Raw genomic sequence first — 19,379 nt, 5'->3', positions numbered from 1 at the left:
TCAATCATTTTCGTGGGGAGCATTCTGGAAGACGGCAACCATATTTTGGCACATTCTTTCATCCGTGTGTAACTGAAGTGGAGTTTGCTTTGAGTTGAACGACCAGTGAAGAGTGCACCATGACGCGAACAAGAAATTTGCCTTCAAAGTCCATCGAAGTAAGCGAGGATAAACGTTCTGATCAAAGGTAGGTTGCACGTGCACCTCGTCGTAATAATAAAAGTTTACATTTGGACCATATTCCAACCTTTCTCTCTCTCCCTGCCTCATTCGCTACTTAGGTTGCTGCACAAATGGACCAGATATTCAAGCGCTAAGCTGGAAGAGGTCGAAGAAACGCTGCTCTCAGGTTTGTTGCGCATATGAATAGGCAGAAGATGACGGTACAGGGAGTGCGACAACTACCTGTAGATAGGTTGCTATGCGTTTAGTGGTTGTTTACTGTGTAAACAAGCCTTCTCATCTTGATGCATGCTGCCCTTCCCTGGGGGTTAAAATTGCATGGCAAGGACTCACCAGGAGACCTTTTTTTTTTCTACACATTTTCGCGCCTTAGCTCTACGAAAACCGTTCGAAAGTATCTTCGTGGAAGTAGGTCAGTGTGTCGGAGCAAACGATAAGATTCGAACGGTTGCACTGAACCGGGAGTCGGAAAAAATTCCGGTCCTGCTGCTGCATGGGCTCGGAGCAGGCGTAGGACTTTGGGTGCTGAATCTGGATGCCATCGCCGAGCATCGGCCAATGTATGCCATCGACATATTGGGCTTCGGAAGAAGTTCACATCCAAAGTATGATGCCGACCCGATCGTCGCAGAACGGCAGTTTGTGGATTCAATTGAAGCTTGGCGGTCGGCTGTAGGCTTAGAACGGATGTACATTCTCGGTCATTCCATGGGCGGTTACCTTGCCTGCAGCTATGCTCTAACTCATCCACAACGGTAATTACCGGAATTACTGCTCAGTGGAAGCAGTAAAATCAAGTGCTTTATTCTATCCTGTCTCGCATTTCTCTCTCAACAGGGTGGCTGGACTCATTCTAGCCGACCCGTGGGGCTTCATGGAGACACCGCCAAGGATTAAGAGGAAATATTGGATCCGGATCCTGTATAGGACGGCGCGGAAAATGAATTTCTATCCGTTGACAGTGGTGCGTATGGCTGGACCGACAGCAGCGTGGATATTGAGTCGCCGAAGGACGGATATTACATCGCGTTTTGAGGCAATCGTACCAAACGAACGAATTGTTGCCGATTATTTACATCTGGTGAATGCCCAGAAACCTTCGTAAGTATTGAGATCGTATACAAGATCGGGCAGAATGCTGCATGCGGGATGGAGATATATTTTTAAAGATTTATGTTGTGTCAACAGTGGCGAAAGCGGTTTCTGTGCTATACAGAAGAACTTTGGATGGCCTATCAATCCGATGTTAAAGCGCATCGACCAAATCGATCCCACCATTCCTATGACATTCATCTACGGTTCTGAATCGTGGATTGATTTTGAGGCTGGTGAGGTAACGAAAGAAAAACGAACTGGATGCTACGTCAAAGTGAAGGTAAGTGCTTATCATTTCACTTTGCGTCCGTAAAATTGGCAATTATTATGGCGTCAAATTGATATCGGTGCAAATGATACTAATCTCATTGCCTTTCCATGCTACCTTGTAGATAATAGATAATGCCAGTCATCACTTGTACGCGGATTTTCCGTACATTTTCAACCAGCATGTGAACGAAGCCTGCTTCACGTATGACAAGCGTATCAACGTACACAGCAAAGTTACAGAGCTTGCCGAGGAGTGAAGCGACGGTACTAGACCTGTAGATTGTAGCAGACGATGATGCCATAATTAAAATGCCTCGAAATAATGTACCTTCTACTGCCAGCTCGTAACGGACAGCTGGCACACAACATAGGTGATAATGGATGATGGTCCATTCTCACGAGCCACCAGCCGATTGGTTTGAGCCCGTGCGCCAACGTCCGTACTTTCCTATATACTCCCCATGTACGCCAACAGTATTTTCACGGCGATTTACGAAGTGTCCGGTGAGCCAGCGAATCCAATAACTAAAACTCCACCTTGCTCATTTGCTAGGCATAGTATTTTAAGCCCTGCTTCCATGATATCTGTGTAATAGCGAAGCCATGTTAAGATTTCCCAGTTTTAGAGGAGCGAGCAGTACGAGACAAAAAGAAAAGAAGAGAAAAAATACTTGCGCCCAAAATCGGATTCATCTCAGATGAAGTGATAATATTGAAACCGTTAGTTTTAGCACAATCTTTTAAAGAGGATGCATTTTATATTACATCTGCACAGCAGTTTTGTTACCATGTGTGTATGTGTTTTTTTACAAACTAGATTTTACCTGCGGTTGAGAGTAACGATAGAAGTCTACAAACGAAGAAACAAACGTGTGGTAAAGATGCTAGATACAATGTAACGAAAAGTAGCTAACCCCTTTTGACGAGCTAAATGAAAAAAAAGAACGATGGTATGTATTATTTGGTCAATAAATAACGCATATATACTTCCACTGCAGAAATGAGTTCTTTTCAGTCTTCATGATGCACGACGGTTCGTAAAATAGTGTAACCTATGTAATGAGGGAATGCATTTCACTGCAAACCAGTGCAGGCAGAAGAGAATGCACTAGATGCGTGGAGATGCAAATATAGCACATATATGCGAATTCTCGTTATCCTCCGAACTTTGGTGGCTGGAGTCTGTCCATCGGCTTTCAGTCTCCATTGAAAGTGCAACGTATTACAATGTTTGCTTGGCGCGTTCTGAACCTGGCACTTTTCGTTGCGTTTTGCACGCAATCTGTCGATTCGAAGCCTGAGACTGACGATGTGGCAAAACCACGCCAAAAGCGGTTTCTGCTTTTTCCACGTGCCAATCCGGGACGTCTGCAGTTGATTGGGGGCTTCGGCATACCAGTCGATATTCAGCTAGAATCGATCACTGTGGGTTACGTTTTCAAATCGGTATACTATTTACCGTGGAACTCGTCGCATTTTACACCTCCGTTTTTGGATCGGCACGAGCTGGAAACGCAACGAGCGCATGACCATAACCGACGGAATGCGGTGCCGACACCCTTGTTGCTGCCACCGACCGATAATTACGAGCGTTACGGTGAACAGAGGCAGGATTTGGGCAGTGAATCGCTACCCGACTCTAAGGAATCGCGGTGGATGTTTTACCAAATGCTAGAACAACTTTTCCAACAGTAAGTATGCTGACATGGCTCCTGGTTTTTATTGCATCAGCAAGCTCTTATTTTCATTTTCGACAGAAGAGGATTCAACGGGCGCAGTTGTGTGTTGCGTGCAATATGTGAATCTTCGGAGGCTAGTTTTACGCACACGAGCGGGCTGATAGGCGAATTATTGCATATTGCCTTTACTCCATCCGCCACCAACGACGTGCTTCGCGAGCCGCACCACGAATTGTATCGAATGGCTGAAATAGTTCCGCGAAGTGTGAGCGGACGTAGCGGCGGTTCCGTTTGCGCCAATATGTTCTCCGAGTGTGACCTCTCGCTGCTGGACTCGTTTTCCAGCGTGTTCCATGACCTTATTAGCACCATATGAAAAGTGTTACCTTGTTTGCAGGAAGATTGGATAGTAAATAAAAGAGTGATGGGAAAGATGAAGTATTTTGAATGCATATGTTGCGACCGTTGCTGGCATGCTTTTAAAAACAGCTGATGCTCCCTCTGGCAAACTGTCAAATATCCGTTCGCGTAATGTTTTGTTTTGCTTTGTATCCCGCGTAAAATCATCCGAAATGTTGGCTTTCAGCTAAAATTGTGATTCTCTTTACGTTCAGTTGATTACTTTTCAGTTTGTAATAAGTTCCCTTTATGTTCCGCATCTGAAATTGCATTGCACTCGTCATGTAGAAAATTTGGCTCTACAGAAGTTAATTTAACCAGGTTTTGCAGCGGTTCATATTTCTATGCAGGGGGTCTTGTGGAGCTAACCAAAATAAATTTCACCCATCGATTTGTATGAAATTTTACAGAATCGTACTACAGCTTACATTGGCAATATGCTTTCTTGTAATAAAAGGTAATGAAAATGCCCAGTGATCATGTGGAACAAAGACTTACTACTATTTGTCTTCACAGAATAATGTGTTTGTTTCTTTTGCTGATCGGTGTGGCGTTCAAACCTATATCAGCATCTTTTTTCGAATACATATGGCCAGTGGATGAGGACGGTAAGGTTGCCAAGAAGGATTGCGTGGTTTCCTTTTCATATCTAGGCTGTTCATATCTTTAGGCGAGTCTTCAACGGCAGTTGATACCTTTCCTGCTGTACCGTACGAGCTGTCCGAGGGCGATGAGAATTTCATCCGCGAAGCATCCAAATGGATCGGTATGAATCTTTCTAAACTGGACCTTTGCCATCATCGCATCATTCTGAAGTTGAAAAAGTCCTGCAACGATCTGAACGCAGAGCAAATGGGCAAACTGTCCGTGATGTTGCTCAACTGTCAGTCGGATTCCGAGGGCCGCCCACTGTTTGCGTGTACCGACGAAATGCCGCTTCGTCGTTGTACCGAGAGAATGGATCCGGATACGTGGAACGCTTATCATCTGATTACGAATCGTGCAAAGGCGGTGTGCGCCAGCGTGCGGCATGAGCAATTCCGGGGCCTTACCGAGCTGACAGTAAATAAACTCATGAGTACAGCGCACGAGCAGGTCCGGATGATGGATGAGTTGGCTGGGAACCAACAGAAGCTCCAGAGCATCACAAAACAAGCGGTCGACGAGATGGTGGGCAACAACGAGCGCATCATGAACCAGCAGGGAGACATCATGAAACTTTCTGAAGTGCACCGCGCGAAGGTGGAGTCAAACTTTCGGGATTTGATTCGCGAAAAAGGCCTTATTAAGGCAGGACAGCAAGAGGTCGCGTCGTTGTTAACCGATTTGCGTAATCGCATTGACGACAGCATGCGCCAGCTCGAGCTACAGTCGAAGCGCAGCAAGTTGAACCACGATTCGCTGCTGACCGATCTGGAGCGTTTGCAGGATAATGCGGCGGAAATTGCGGCCAAGATAGATGAAACCGGGCTGCACTTTGCAGAGCATCACCGCGTAGCTGAGGAACAGTACCGGTACACGCTGGAGCAGCTGCAGCGAATTAATACGACTGTCTCAAACCTGCTCGAATCGCTTGGCACGCTTCAGCAGGATTTCAATCGTCATTTGTCCTGGCTGGTAGAGAAGATTGGAGGTAGCGAGAATATATTGCAAAAGCTTAATGTTATTCTGCTGCATTTTAGCTATCTACTGGTGGGAATGATTTGTCTCGCTTTTGTCGGCGCGGATAAATTCCTGCGAGTTGTGTTCATAGCTGCCGTTCCTGGAAATCTCATAGGCGGGTTACTGAATCTTTTCGATCCGGACATATTGCGGCTTTCAGCGGGATTAGCAGCTATAATAGCGATAGATTTGGTAACTCGTTTGAGTATGAAGTGTGTCGCGTTGCGAGCTGCGACGGCAGAAGATTCGGGACAAACAGGACACGGTCGTACGGGTATCAGTAGGCCCGTTAGCGGCCAAGCTCCACGTTCTACAGATAATAGTGATGAAGATGATGATCAAGGTAGTGACCGAGTACATGATACTATTCGAGCCACCCCACGCCTTCGGGAAAGTGAATCTCGAGAACGATCGACCAGTTCTACGGCGTTCGATTCATTTCGGCGAAGCGTTTCGCGGTTAGGTGATGACCTCCGGAGACGTCATGGGAACACCTCGGAAGATGCACAACGCCAGCACTGCTCTGCCAGAACCCTGCGTGGTGACCGATGCAGGGGATTCGCTCTAGCTGGAACCGAATTTTGCCGATTGCACGAACCGAGAGGGTTGTAACTGGTAGCTATTCAATTTGCTTTCATTTATGTATTGTTTACGTGCAGTTGTGTGTTAGTTTATGTCCATGTGTTTCCGTTACTTTAGTTTTCGGGGTGTTAGATATTTTTTAGTTTATGTTTTTGGTGGGATGATAATCCTGAATTTTAGTAATTTGTATAATTGAAAACAATGTCTCGGTTATGGAGGTCATTCTGTATATTTTGTGGTGCTGCTCGCCACACAAGTTAATAGTTATCAGTCAGCCATATGTGCGATGAAAAGTAAGTTATAATTATACCGATTTCTATGTTGTTTTATGTACCTCGCTTTGACCCAATTAACCTCGATAGCCAATGCACTGATTGTAAGAATTTTAATTAATTACATATTAAGTTATTTTCTTTTAAGAATATTCAAATTTTTAAATTTGAAAATAGGAAAACAAGTTATTGTGTAAAGTTGCGAATAAATTGTTTAATGGAGTATTTATTATATCAAAGCTAAGCGAACCATGATACCTTGTTAGTGAGCTAAGAAAATAGAATAATAATTAGTTACCGGTAATATGAATTGAAAATAATTGTTTAAATTTGATATTTATTATCAAGTATAATTTAAAACATATTTCTTTGTGTGTGTACTTGTGTAAAATTGCATTATTTTAGTTAATTGAAAATTCTAATTTTTTAATAAAAAAGGGGAAGATTGAATCCTTTTTGGTTAAAATTAAAAATAAGCTTGAACAATTTCTTTTTACTTTAACTGTTTCATTGTAAAATTGTCCAAGCAAATTAATGTTTCGAAAGAATATTTTCTTGATTCTCTAAAGTTACTACTTGGCTTAATTGGCTGAGACTGCAACACGGCGTTTGAATGAAATCAAAGCGTTTTAAAAAAGTTAGATAAAAATTAATGATTGTAGACTACCGATAAGACCTATCGGAAATGGTGTTCATCTGTTCGATACAGACCGTTAATACTGTGTAAAAGTCTATCGAGTTTCTTTCATACCGCCTGACATGTGTTGCAATGGTACGACAATTTCCGATCCAGATATGCCGTTATTTTTTGTACGGCTTGGACCAAAGCTGGTGTTCCTACCATGACTAGGTTATCGGCCTTATCGCTTTTGTCGTTGCAATATTCGATACGGATAAATGTTACGAATTTTATGAAATAATGTCGATGTGTTTCACAATTGCAGAATTGTGTTGTTGATTATATTGCACGAACTGTACTTTAAACCACATTTTCTTTCAAAATGGTTCAGTCGTTTTTCGCCATTCAGTTGGAAAATGTTATTAATGTGCATTTTTAAATCAATTGAAATCCTTCCCAAATGATACGCCCTAATATATGGGTAAAGTTAAGCATAAAAAATGACCAAGAACTTCCGCTTCTTTGTTTGATCGGATCCCCGAGTACGAGATGGAACATCCGTTCGGGATGTTGCAGTAAGCTTCCGCTCTTTCATACGGGACCATAGAATGCACCAGACACAGTGCATACAAATAACGGGCACCTTGTGTGGGTCGACGGGAAATCGACATTTCGAAGTTCTGGCTGTCTTGTGCAACAAAGCACTCTGTATTCGGTGTCGTTTTTGCTTGTTCTTTCGGTTTTATTCGTTACGTTTGTTTATAATACGATTTACGGGATGCTGGAAAGGACACGAAAATCACGTTGACACTATTTGAACGTATGGGAAGAAAAGGGACATAGGATTGGATGTCCACCTTAGCGAGTTATGTTACGAGGAACGATGGTCCTGGGAAGGAGGAGAGTGTACATAAAAATGCTGCATGTAACACTCAACCTAGCAATAAGGTCGGCACGCAAGAAGAGAAGGTGTATTTAAGATGGTCTGAAATAAACCATCATATTTCGGGAAAACAGGTTTGTGTTTTTTGCAGCCAGAAATCGCATATGATGCACGAAAGATACCAGATGCATATTCAAATGCTGTATTACAGATTATTAGAATTAAATGCTAATTATATATAATTAAAAAGTATATTTTGAATTATATATTAATTTTATATTTATATTACATTATATTATATTGTTCCATTTTAATTTAATTCGTTTATGTATCACAAAATGTGTATATGTTGTGTTCGAAATCTTCATATGTTAAATTGTTATTAATTTATTGTTATTATTCAATTTATAATTATTATCAATTCTCTTCATCCAATAATGGATACATGTATGATTAGTATGGAAAATGTGATATCTATAAATTATAACCTTATTGCTAACATTTTTATGCTAAATTTTTTTTAGTTACTTTTAAACTTCTATTCATATCTTTATAATTGTGTTTTCCTATCCGTTAATGTAAGTGGAAGTATTTGATTCTTAAACAATGTATTGGTTTTTAAATATTAGTTTATTAATCGAATTTCATAAAAAGCAGCCCTGCACAATCGTATTCGTTCACGCGATCATGGCGGGAAAAGTTCTCATTATTCGGTACAGGAGAAAAATTCTCTCTTCTCTGGGATCAGCGGAATAAGAACGTTCATTTCATAAACATTTGAGCGTGAGGGTGCAAAGAAAAACACGATTACAGCATAAAAACACGACGGAAATTATGTTGGGAATGATTCTTTGTATTTGAAATTATTGTAACCAATGAAGGTATGAATCGGTTGGGATAACACAAAGTTTTATAAGCTCTTCTATTGCTTTCATGATACAATTCAAGTATAATTTCAAAAGTTATGCTATATGCCTTTAAGAAACAAAGAGCTCAATTAGTAATTGGCTTGGATTCTGTCTGCTATTAACTCCAATGCTAATGTTTTCTCACATATTTGAATTTTATCAAAACATTGCCAATGTTTAGATACCGATAAATTGAGTGAATTACAACGTTCCCGGACCGCTCGGCGTTCATTCTCTCGTGAATATCTACAGGGTTCGCATTGTTTGTGATTTTCATTGGTCTTCAAACACGAACATATCTAAAATTGTGCTTGCAGTAATATTGCATAAACTTATGTTAAACGAAAAATCAGTTATTCAAAAGGCTATCTTGTTTTATTGATTTTAGTTGAAACCTCTTTCAAAAAGCATAGCCTAAATCCATTGAGTACATTTGTACATTATCGTACATTTATTAATTTGATAAAAAAAATTAAAGATAGTTTTTGAATAAAAGAGAAATTCTTGTATAAATGGTACATGAAAGGAATATAAACCGTTTCGGAAAATTATCAGAAAACATTCCCCGAACAACCCTGCACCCAACATTGCCGGAGAGATTCGTGCCGGACTCGTGTGCGTTGGGAGCAGGACGCGCAATCCGGCGGGTCTGGTTCTCTTTTCTGTGGCCTGGCACATGTTTTCCGTCGCTGGTCGCCCGCGGTCGTATGTCCTGCGCGCTGCTCGGAAAATCCCGCACTCCGTGCATGTGTGTGTGTTCAGAACGCGTGCTTGCGCCGAGACAGAGATCCTTGTTTTGATAGTGCGCTGCCAGAAGTCACCTGCTGCGGTTCCCGTCGCGCGAGAAAGTGAGCGGAAACGTGAGTGAGTGCGTGCGTGCGTGCATGCGTGTGGTGTGCCATTTCACCAGAGCAAGTTAGCTCGCAGTATCCTTGGAGGAAATCTTCCCTCGCGATTGTTGCGCAAAGTGGGCAAAAATTTGCGGGACGGGTGCCCGGTCCAGTGAAGTGCCGTGGAGAGCTTCGTTTTAAATTTCGTAGCGTGTGTGCCATTACTCGAACGTGACGGCGTGTGTTGATCCTTCCTATTCCCGTTGTGTTTGCGAGGGATTCGTCGTTTACAGTGATGGTGGCGCGCGAGATCGGACGGTCGGAAAATGCAGGATGATTGTGCTTGGTTTTTCCTGGTCGAGTGAAAAGTGTGCTCGTGGTGCTCGGGCTACGTATTGCGTTAGTGAAAATTAGCAGCAAGCAGTAAACACAGCGTGCACCGTGTGACGATGTGCTGTTCGGTTGCGAACGTGAAGTTTGTGGTACAGTATGGCCAGCCGGAAAATGGCATGCACGCTAGCCCGGGATGGAAGCGTGCCTGTGATGGCTTGCGAAGTGTGCCACTCGAAAGGCAAAGTTTCGCCATTTAAACCCATCGAAGGAGGCGCGTAAGGTGGCGCACTTGGATCGAAAATTCGCTAAAAGTTAACTCAACACACCCCTCGTATTATACACGCGCGCTACCAGGCTAGGACAGTGCGGGTTCTATTTATTTTATTTATTGCAACTATTTAAAGCAAAGATCAATCAAGCCAATCGGGTGGGGAAGAAAAGTAAAAGGATCCCCGGTTGATAGCAAATCGCGTTCCAAAGAGAATACAGAACACAGGATGGTGGCTGACAGCAGATACATCGTGCGTCCTGCCGGAAGCACTCAAGGATTTGTGCGGTGGCGTTCACTGGCAGGGATTCGGTGGCTGCTTCTGCCGATCGTGCTGGGATGCTGCATTACGATAGCCTGCGGTGCCATGGAGGAAATGATGATAGCACCCATAGGTAAGAACAGCCACGGGACGGCTGGAACAGGACGAAACGTCAAGTGCAGGATGAGGCCGAGCGAGGTGCAGTTGTGTGCGTGTGCCCGAAAGTAGGTCTTCCGGAAGGTTGGCTTTGGGATCGAGGGACACCGGGCGTGCCGTTGAGACGAGAGGTTTAATGACTTCGATATGGTAATTAATCCGTTTCCGTCCGGGGGGCGATCCTAAATCCATCCAGCTAGTCTCTGTTTCATCTTGGGTCTGGAATTTCTGGAATTTTTTAATCCTTTGAATTTATTTCTCTGAAAAGAATAAAAATATTGCGTAGGAGTCCAACTGCAGGCGTTTGTTTTAAAGGAAGAAATATGCTTCCTCATTCAGTTGAATCCAAGCAAGCGTTTGATTTATAGCTTCGTTATATGAAACAATCCGGGCTGGATTTTGACGTAACTCTAAAGTTTTGCTTGGTTGTGTATCATTCATCGAATATACAAATTAAATTGAATTTATTACGATTCAACCGATCCGAGGAAGGGCAATTCATGGATGTTATAATTGCACTACACTAAACAGTCGGGTGGATTCGTTGGCATAATGTGATTATAATAAACTGAAAACGCAATTATCAGAAACGGGTTTAATTACAAAGCAGCGCCTACTTAGCAGGCCCGACTCGTGGCACTAATTAATCTAGGATATTGAGCTGGTGCCTCGTTCCGGTATTTGTTGGTCAGATTAATAATGCGGTCAATTAAGCTGTCGTTTCGTGGAATCGCACCATAAACCATCGGCGTAGGGCGAAGGGGGCTCAGCATGATACCGGGCTTGTTACGCACAATTGCGATTAAATTCGCACCTAAACGGTGCTGTGCGTCTTCAATCGAGCCGTACACGGGCTTTGATGCTTCGTACCTTACGAGTTCCGTTCCGCCAGCGCCTTTACGCGGTGCAATAAAGCGACGTATGTATGCCACGCACACATACATTTTCTTGGACGAATCAGCTGCCCCCCACAGCACGGTGACACACGGATCCTTAACGGGTTCACGAATAAACCTTGATCCCCCCGTCCGACACAACCGGAACCGAATTTCGTAAACCGTCCCATTTCCCTTGCGTACGGCCAAGTGGACGGATCATTCCTGCGTCGTTCGTCCTGCGGACGGCGGAGTGATCAGTCACCCAGAACCGTTTCGGTACCGTGGCCAGTTGCGGGGCTAGCCGTGTCGGTGGGAAAGGATACCCGTAAGGATACCGGCAGTAAAGCACCCATTACTGACGGCTGTTTGCGACTCCTTGCGAGCGGCACAAGCGGGGGTTGTTGGCCGCTCCGGAGGGTGGACATTTTATTTCAGTTTTGCACGATGGACAACGATTGTTTCGAGGATATTTGGGATCGCGTTCGGTGTTGCGAACTTCGGAAGGGTTGACGAAAGTGGTATGCTGATACGGTGAAAGGGGTTGCCGAAATGGGGGTGATTACGTCCGTGGCAAGTGACCCGAGCTCTCTGAAGGCTGTGCAAATATTATTTAGCACAACTCGACAACAAGCATTCGCGGTGGAGCGACACCCCGGGGTGAGAAAGAAGGACGTGAGGTTAATGTATGCCGAGTGGTGGTTGGAAATTGTGTAATATTGTGTTTTTTTGGGGTGCCGAGTGTGAGAACAATCGTAAATCGCATTTATTATGATCTGGGTTTGTTTGGAATGGAATTTTAAAGAGCAAACAATACACAACACAAAACATACCGTTGAGGTGTACGTTACGCCTACGAGAAAACAATGCGTTTGTTTTGGATATTACGCCGAAAGGGGTTAAGTTGTAGGATTTATGCTATGTTGGGTCCAAAACCAGACCTTCTTTCGTTTGGGAAAACTGCACCGGTGGAAAATCAGTAATCAAACCTATACAAACCTGAACCGTGTTTTTTGTTGTAATCCGCTTTATTTTTAGGCGTATTATCACACTTCTGAAAATCGTGTCCTAGCATATTTTTGCTCGTTAAAACAGTGTCCTCTAATGCTGTTTCTGTTGCAATTGCAAATTTTGTCTGCAAATAGACTCATTATCAACTCCTCGAGATCGATTTGCGTCGCACGTTGCATCTATTACACGTTTAGTAAGAAATGCTATTCGTTCGTTTATGTTTGATAATAATTTTACGAGGCTATCCGTAACCTTTTCTATCGACACCGGCGTTTAATAGAGGGTAGCGTTCGGCAATCTCTCGAGGCGAACCGTTGCCTGATTGACTCGGCTTGTTCGGTATCCCCGTTCGGGGCCGCTCTGCGGATGGCGCTGGCGTAATTATGTAGCAACACTTTGGGGGCGGATTCCGGAAGCAGGACCCTTTTTCGGGGGCGTATTTGAGAAACCGAGGGCAACCCTTGCAACTTTGGGTCCCGCCGGGACGGTGAAAACTTTGTCCGTGGTCGACGGAAAAAGGCTCCTTGGTGGTGGTGTGTCCACCCGGATAGCTAAAATATTTAACTTGTTTAAGGATAGCATCAAATTGTGAAAAAGCACTAGGGAAAGAAAAAGGGGGCAAAATTGAACACAAGCAGCGCGGACTGATTGGGTTTGTACAGTTCCGATAGTAGGTCGCCGGGAGGGACTTTTCCCGATGAGTAACATTTTCAATTCTAACCCCATTCTGTGTTCGTTTTTATTTCATTCCCCATTCGTGAATTCTTGGATGCTTCTGTTGCTGCTGCTGCCGCCTACGGACACGCCCGGACTGGACATTCTCTGGTGCATCCATCGTCGCTGCTGCTGGTGCTGCTGCTGCTTCGCTTTCTTATGGCAGAGGTGATCGAAGAGTGGGGCTGCTACGACACCGAAATACGGCTGACGTGCGGAAATCTCGAGTCGAAAATAGCGATCCTTGAGGCCCGGTTCACTCCACGCTGTCTGGAGGAGCGCTCCGAGAATTGCGTCTACGTGGACGAGCACAGGTAAACGGAGGGAGCAACGACTAAGGGTGACGGAAATGATGTTTCCGTTTTTGCGCCAGCATATCGGGTACAGGTGTTTTATTTTGGGTTTCATTAAATTTAGAACGCGATTTGATACGGCTCAATCCCGGCGGTGATGGAAGGCACCAGCCGCTTTGATCTATAATAGAAATATTGGATTGCTGTTGATATGATTAGATAAACAATTCGAGAGCTAACTTCTAGAGGGGGGAGTATTGGTATTTTTTGCTCCTTCCCTGCTGAATGAGGATCGAGCCCTGCTCGAGGGTGGAATTGTTGGTGCGTTGGCATCATTAGCTCGGCGGCTGGATTAGCAGATCATTAGTATGCACGATGCAAACAAACCTCGAGCAGTATTACGAGACAGCCGGTTCAATCAACGCTAGGCTTGAAGCAGTTTGCGGGCGATGATTGAAATATCTTCCCCACAACATCGCTAGACGTAAGAAAAGGACCGTCGCTGCTTTCGCCCTTAGGCTTGTTTGGGTAGACCGTTCGGAAATGTATGAAAGAAGGAGTTTTCGAATAGTAGATAATTAAATATTGAGTTGGATGAAAAGAATCGACGTATCATTTGCTTAAACAACTTTTTGTTAATTTCAACCGTTTCATGATTTTAGAAAAATGCGTGTTGATCTTTTCTAGGATTGAAGTACCTGAATTTATTGCGATTTTTTATGTCCTTTACTAAGCATTTTTATTTTCAAACGCTCGAATATTGAAATGTTTTGTGGTACTTGAATGTCCTTAAGTCGAAGGATCCTTGAGAAGGAATCCCGATAAACATCGTTATTTTTTAGCGTTATTGCGTAGCATAAAAACCCACCCGATCGGAAAGCGTACCGAGAGAACGAATAACTAAGTTATGGCCACCATTCCGTGGCCGCCCGTCCCGATGTGCGCCGTTGGAAAGGAAAACATATTTTCTTGTCAGCCGCGTCACTATACCCGCGCGTCGGCTCAGCCAGCCGCCGTCCGCCAAGGACCGTCCATCAAGGCCTTGACCCGGTTGGGCGATATGAGCGACACACCGACGGAGGCACGACAGAATCTCAGCACTCTGCCCACACTCGACGGAGGTTGACACTTGTTCTCGACCGTGTTGTCGCAACAAACTGCTTTCTTCCTGGTTTCGGGCGAGAATTTATCTTCTCCCTTTGCAGCCTGGCAGCTTGGCAGTCGGCAGCCGGCAGCTGGGCTGAAATTGCTTCCGAGGGCGAGAAGTTTTCCAGTTTTTCTTCATTTGACAGTGCTGCTGTGCTTGTGGAGATTCCTTTCGCGCTGTGCGTTGTTATCTCGTGGTGGCGAGTTTCACGTTCATGCAGGACGAGATTCACCCCGGTCGTGGGACGTTGGGTGTGTGGAAATCGTGCGAAAGCACCTCCGCAACATTGTCACCAATCATTGGCACTGTGCCGTGTGGCAAAGTTCGAGGTCTTCGTTTCCGAGCGCACAAACTGGCCGGACACGGAGCGCAAGTCTTGCATAATGGTCGCCATAAAGGTTTATCACGCCATTGGTGACGTACATTGGTTCGCTGTCGTCTTCCCGATTCTGCAGACCCGGGCCTAATTGATGGGGTGGGAGGGTGCGAGTTACCATTTTGTTTCTCTTTGTTTTTTTCCTTCGTTGCGGTTCAAAGTCGGTAGCCGTTTTCCCCGGAGCAAGTGGAAACGAACGCGAATGGACGAAAAAAGTATTGCCAGATCGTACGATGTCTTTCTCCGCGCGGGAACGCACTGTAGCTCTATTAGTTGGGTCTTTCGGCGGGAGAGCATAATTACTATGCCGTTCGTTGTTACGGCAGAACCGAAAGACGTTGCGGTGGTGTTTGCTTGAATTTGTTCGCTCCAGAGGTCCACCGCTTGTGCCGTACTAGTGCGGGCAAGCGGCCTCAAGCGGCTGTGGGGAAAGTTTAATTGAAATAAATAGAATTCACGTTGAAACTTTCGTTGGAGCAAGAGCTCGCCGTGAGTTGGAAATGGGGTTTTACGGAAATAATTACCTTACGCGGTTAGAGACGTCCGCTCGCTAGGCGTGAGCTCGAAATTATAGTCACGCTTATTTGCATAACACATGAATTAGTGAACCTTGAAATATGAGGATCAGACAATGGTTTAAAGAGGTTTGTAAGGAAATGTGTAAAGAATCGTAAATCACATTCGGTCAAAAACCGCTGAACGGAAGTGAATGAATTAAGTAACGCAATTTATTTGTAACTTGAAACGCTGTTTCAAAAACACCGAATGTAGCGATGAAAATAAACATGCTGTTTTTTACCAAATATAGAGCAATGAATTGTGAGTAAAACTTTTAACGAAGTGCGCGAAGATCATGAATGCTAAAGTATGGTAAAACTTACAAAACAAAAAACGATTTATATTCAAAAATAGCAAAAATTCACCCGCAATGGTGCGTTTATTTGCCACACTATTTCAAGCATGGCTCCGTTCAGCGGTCACATATGTTGCGTTTCTCACTTGGGCTTCTCCTGCTCATCCCATCAGGTGCCCCGTGTCACTTGTTATGCTTTCCCTGCATGCGAGTGCTTTTCCATTTTCCCTTCGGACGCATTCATCCTACTCCTCCACATCAGGAACCATATTTTCGACAGCTCCATCTTATGCAACGCGTACCGATGACGACAGCGGGCGTGTGCGTTGTTCAGCATTTTAATAGTGTCTTTGTTGCCGCCAAAGCCCATCCTTGCGGAGGGCGTTGAGACTGGTTATTCGCTCCACGCGCTCGGAGTCGGAAAAGCGCTCTCACGGGATCGGGCACATGCAAAACCAACGGGTACGCTTTCGAGGACGTTGTGTGGAACTTTAAAAGAAAACCCCTCTAAGGAACGTGCCGCGATTGTGACGATTCGACGGATGTGCCGGTTTTTTCTTTGTGGAAAGGCTTTACACTTTCAAGATGGGCTGGAGCACGGCTGGAAGAAAACAAAAATACCTACGAACGTACGGCGTTACGGCGTTCGTTTCCAAAGGGCGCGGAATCCGTCGGCAGCCAGGAATGGGTTTTGTTTTCCTGTGCGTTCCAGGGTACCCCCGGGAGACCGCGCCTTCTTTGATGCTTGCGGGCTTCAAAGCTCGGGCTTTATTCAAATCACGTACGCCCAGTGAAAACGGCTCGAGCTCAGTAGGCTCGGTGCGTTTTTCCGCCCCCTTCCGGAATGTGTGGTGGAGTGAAAGAAACAAAAATAAACAACTGCACCCAATTCAAACGGGCCGATGGAACCGGGATTCACCACGGCAGACGCGAGCAGAGCGCCGCATTAGGCGTGTTTCGTGAAATAATGGTCTTTAGCGTGTAATGTTTTTGGGGCAACGAGGCTAAACGAGTCACTCGGCCACACGGTTGAGCCCCATCCTAATGCGTTACGTGCGGTGAAACAGCAAAGGCTCTGTGGTTAGGCTTGAGCGCCTACTTTACACACCCCAGAACTCACGGCTCACAACTACCCAGGCGAACTGGCCGAACAGGATCACCGCGAACAGGACCTTCGGAAAAGGATCTACTCGAAGCGGACCGAGCCGCACGTGGTGACCTAGTTTAACGGTGTTCGAACAGCTACGTATCTGAAGTCACACAATCGCGCGGGCCGGAATATCCTTCCAACGGTTATGTTGGGCACTAGCACATCCGGTAGCCGTCGTAGCACTTGCCCGTAAAATGGTAGCTTTAAAATCTGCCCCAACGGTGCCCGTGTTCGTGTGCCGCTATCTGCAATGTTTTGTGCTGGGCAGTGTTGCAAAATGGCCGTCAGTTCATAGCTCGCGGTCCTGTTCCAGGATGAAAGCGCTCTCTGATCATCTCGGAAGGGACCAATAAAATCTCCGACCAGTGGTCTCCGGGTGGCAGATCCGGTGGCTTATGGTGAAATAAATTAATTACCCATTTGATTGTATTTGGTTTTACGTGGAGGCATACACCCACACCCGCACACACACATCCCGGGTGGTCGTCGTCGGTTTCCGCGTTGCTTCCCGTACCCGTGGTTTCGAAGCTGGTAATTGACGGGTTGAACCAGCTTTGACCAGCTTGAGCGACAGGACGAAAGAGGACCCATTGTGATGGTAGCCGGGTGAAAGGTGAGCGAAAGGATCCGACCGTTGTTGGTGTTTTTTTTTTCGCTCTCTTCTTGTTGCTGTTGGTTTGTTTGTTCCTTCCTCGCCGTTCCGTGGTCGCAGACACTCCCCGGCGTGGTTCGGGAGCACGTCGAGATTATAAATGACGGTACGATGGGGCGCCATCGTGGATGGGGCAACCGTGCCCAACGTTATGGCCGAAGTAACTCCATCATCATCATCATCATCCTCGTCGTCGTAGTCGTCATAGCCGGGCGGGAGGAGAAGGTAGCAAATAATAAAATCATAAAATTATGCTGTTAGCGGAGCGCGGACGGCCGTGTGGCAGGACGATAGCACAAGCTTCCCATTGCTGCGGAATGATAAAAGTTGCACGCCAGTTTGATAAAGTTGTTCATTAAGCGGTGCAATGTACAGCCCGGCATAAATGAGCTAAGTTTCAGCCGGTGCCGGTGTAACAATGTGACTCGCGCAAGCCTGCGTGTTGCGTCCTTGCGCGGGATGGTGATTAATTTTGTCGTTTTAATGGGTTCCGTTTTTCTCCAGCCAAGTTGCGCAGGGGCGAGGGAAAACTCCGGGAAAATTGTTTGAGCAATGTCGGGAAGCAGCGTAATGTTTATGTTTTGTGTCGGGATGAAGTAATTCTTGCTGTTGGTGTTTATTAAAGAACAAAAAAAAGCGCAAAGTTAAGGCGTGCGTCATGGAATGAGCTTTAGGACAATAATGATTTGCTTTTGGCATTGAGGTATTATAAGATTATTTGTCAATGTAAATTAGCGGTAATTAAAGTCATTGGTACGCTGATTAGAGCCAGAAGCGTGTTTACAATTTTATCATTCTATCATGGCTGAGTTGGTAAATAAGTATTAGTAAACGAAGTACATAAAAAGTATGTTCACTATGAAAAATCATATAAAAATCAAGTCCCTTTTTTCTTTGCAACCTGAGGTTAAGATTCGTTACTAGCTCACTTTAATGCATAAAATGATATTAGAATAATGAACTGAACCTACAAAATTATGTTCTCTTTTGGATTCTACCTTATTCCAGGATTAGTTATTCCATCAAATGGTTAAGACAAATATGCTTCCATATTTTCACCCATCACCCCCGAAGCACATCATCACATGAGTATCGCTTTTCATATCAGGCTGATCTTGTCGCATTACATTAGCGTATTCAGCTCATTATAGGCGCAACGAACCAGCGATGGAGCAGTTTCCCAGTTTGCGCTTCAACTTCGCTCCCATCACCAAACCGCCGGAGGGAAAATGCAAACTCTGCGGGAAAACTGTTCCGCGCGCTTGCAAGCTCAAGTTACTGTAATAGTTGCGGGTGCGAGCGAAAGTGCACTTAACTTGGCGGCATCGCGTTGGCATCTGCACCGACGCCTTGGAACAGTTAACACTTTAAACACGACATTATCACCAGCGACTGTGTTGAACGGATCGCAACCCGGTCCCTGCGGCCACCCGGTTCCCGGCTCCCGGGAGAACTAAGTTTTTCCGCTCGTCGAAACTTTTGTCTCCCCATTGGCCGGATGGCTTTTCCTCTTCGAAATACGCTTATTTTTTTTTTATTTTTTGCTGTGTACGTCCTCGAGAAGCGCTAGAAGAAGGGGTGTGCTAAAATGTTGGCTGTCAGCAACAACACGCAGAAGAAGAAATCAAGAAGAAACAAAAAAACGCACCGTTGAAAAGGTCGTCGAGCGCCAAAGTGTGTCCCTACGGTGGTCCAGTGACATCGAGGCGGGGAAAACTTTATTTGCCTTTTCTATTGCAGAATGTTTGGTGGGTGGTGGAGCACACACAAAGCAAAAAAAAATCCCTCACGCTCGAACAACCGGTGCAATGTGGTGGAAATGGGAAAACGAAAATCGTTTGCAACATATGTCCAATTCGGGACATCGCACTTTCTTGAAACTACTCGGATGCTTTCGACGTCCGGTT

The 19,379-nt window shown here is 45.0% G+C and overlaps 4 protein-coding genes across 4 annotated transcripts in view; all 4 read left to right on the top strand.

Moving 5' to 3' along the window:
• Nucleotides 1–30: 30 nt before the first annotated feature.
• LOC128726487 ((Lyso)-N-acylphosphatidylethanolamine lipase-like) lies at nucleotides 31–2,459 on the top strand. Its single transcript, XM_053820300.1, has 6 exons — nucleotides 31–187; nucleotides 282–349; nucleotides 557–938; nucleotides 1,021–1,284; nucleotides 1,372–1,558; nucleotides 1,671–2,459. Exons 1-6 carry the CDS (start codon nucleotides 120–122, stop codon nucleotides 1,803–1,805), a joined length of 1,104 nt encoding a protein of 367 aa, XP_053676275.1. The 5' UTR covers nucleotides 31–119; the 3' UTR covers nucleotides 1,806–2,459.
• Nucleotides 2,460–2,775: 316 nt separating this feature from the next.
• Nucleotides 2,776–3,603, top strand: LOC128724018 (uncharacterized). Its single transcript, XM_053817784.1, has 2 exons — nucleotides 2,776–3,239; nucleotides 3,306–3,603. Exons 1-2 carry the CDS (start codon nucleotides 2,776–2,778, stop codon nucleotides 3,601–3,603), a joined length of 762 nt encoding a protein of 253 aa, XP_053673759.1.
• Nucleotides 3,604–4,146: 543 nt separating this feature from the next.
• On the top strand, nucleotides 4,147–6,531 carry LOC128724017 (protein brambleberry-like). The gene is made up of 2 exons (XM_053817783.1): nucleotides 4,147–4,234; nucleotides 4,297–6,531. The coding sequence occupies exons 1-2, from the start codon at nucleotides 4,147–4,149 to the stop codon at nucleotides 5,898–5,900; spliced, it is 1,692 nt and encodes a 563-aa protein (XP_053673758.1). The 3' UTR covers nucleotides 5,901–6,531.
• Nucleotides 6,532–10,212: 3,681 nt separating this feature from the next.
• The window catches only part of LOC128724016 (uncharacterized), a 65,973-nt gene continuing 56,806 nt past the window's right edge, over nucleotides 10,213–19,379 (top strand). Inside the window, exons 1-2 of the mRNA XM_053817782.1 lie at nucleotides 10,213–10,378; nucleotides 13,168–13,315. Of these exons, the coding sequence (XP_053673757.1) occupies nucleotides 10,213–10,378; nucleotides 13,168–13,315 (314 nt within the window). The remainder of the gene's footprint in view (nucleotides 10,379–13,167; nucleotides 13,316–19,379) is intronic.

The sequence above is a fragment of the Anopheles nili genome, chromosome 3 (genome assembly GCF_943737925.1).
Source record: "Anopheles nili chromosome 3, idAnoNiliSN_F5_01, whole genome shotgun sequence".
NCBI classification, from domain to species: Eukaryota; Metazoa; Arthropoda; class Insecta; order Diptera; family Culicidae; genus Anopheles; species Anopheles nili.
The sequence above is the reverse complement of the archived record's forward strand: the minus strand, read 5'-3'. Positions and strand labels throughout refer to the sequence as shown.

What these genes read in the sequence shown, in the direction of transcription:
- LOC128724017 (XM_053817783.1), top strand. Translation starts at nt 4,147, where the DNA reads ATGTGTTTGTTTCTTTTGCTGATCGGTGTGGCGTTCAAACCTATATCA. An exon ending in ATGGCCAGTGGATGAGGACG is followed by an intron (nt 4,235 to 4,296) that starts GTAAGGTTGCCA and finishes TCATATCTTTAG; the next exon opens with GCGAGTCTTCAACGGCAGTT.
- LOC128724018 (XM_053817784.1), top strand. Translation starts at nt 2,776, where the DNA reads ATGTTTGCTTGGCGCGTTCTGAACCTGGCACTTTTCGTTGCGTTTTGC. An exon ending in CTAGAACAACTTTTCCAACA is followed by an intron (nt 3,240 to 3,305) that starts GTAAGTATGCTG and finishes CATTTTCGACAG; the next exon opens with AAGAGGATTCAACGGGCGCA.
- LOC128726487 (XM_053820300.1), top strand. Translation starts at nt 120, where the DNA reads ATGACGCGAACAAGAAATTTGCCTTCAAAGTCCATCGAAGTAAGCGAG. An exon ending in GCTCTAACTCATCCACAACG is followed by an intron (nt 939 to 1,020) that starts GTAATTACCGGA and finishes CTCTCTCAACAG; the next exon opens with GGTGGCTGGACTCATTCTAG. An exon ending in GTGAATGCCCAGAAACCTTC is followed by an intron (nt 1,285 to 1,371) that starts GTAAGTATTGAG and finishes TTGTGTCAACAG; the next exon opens with TGGCGAAAGCGGTTTCTGTG.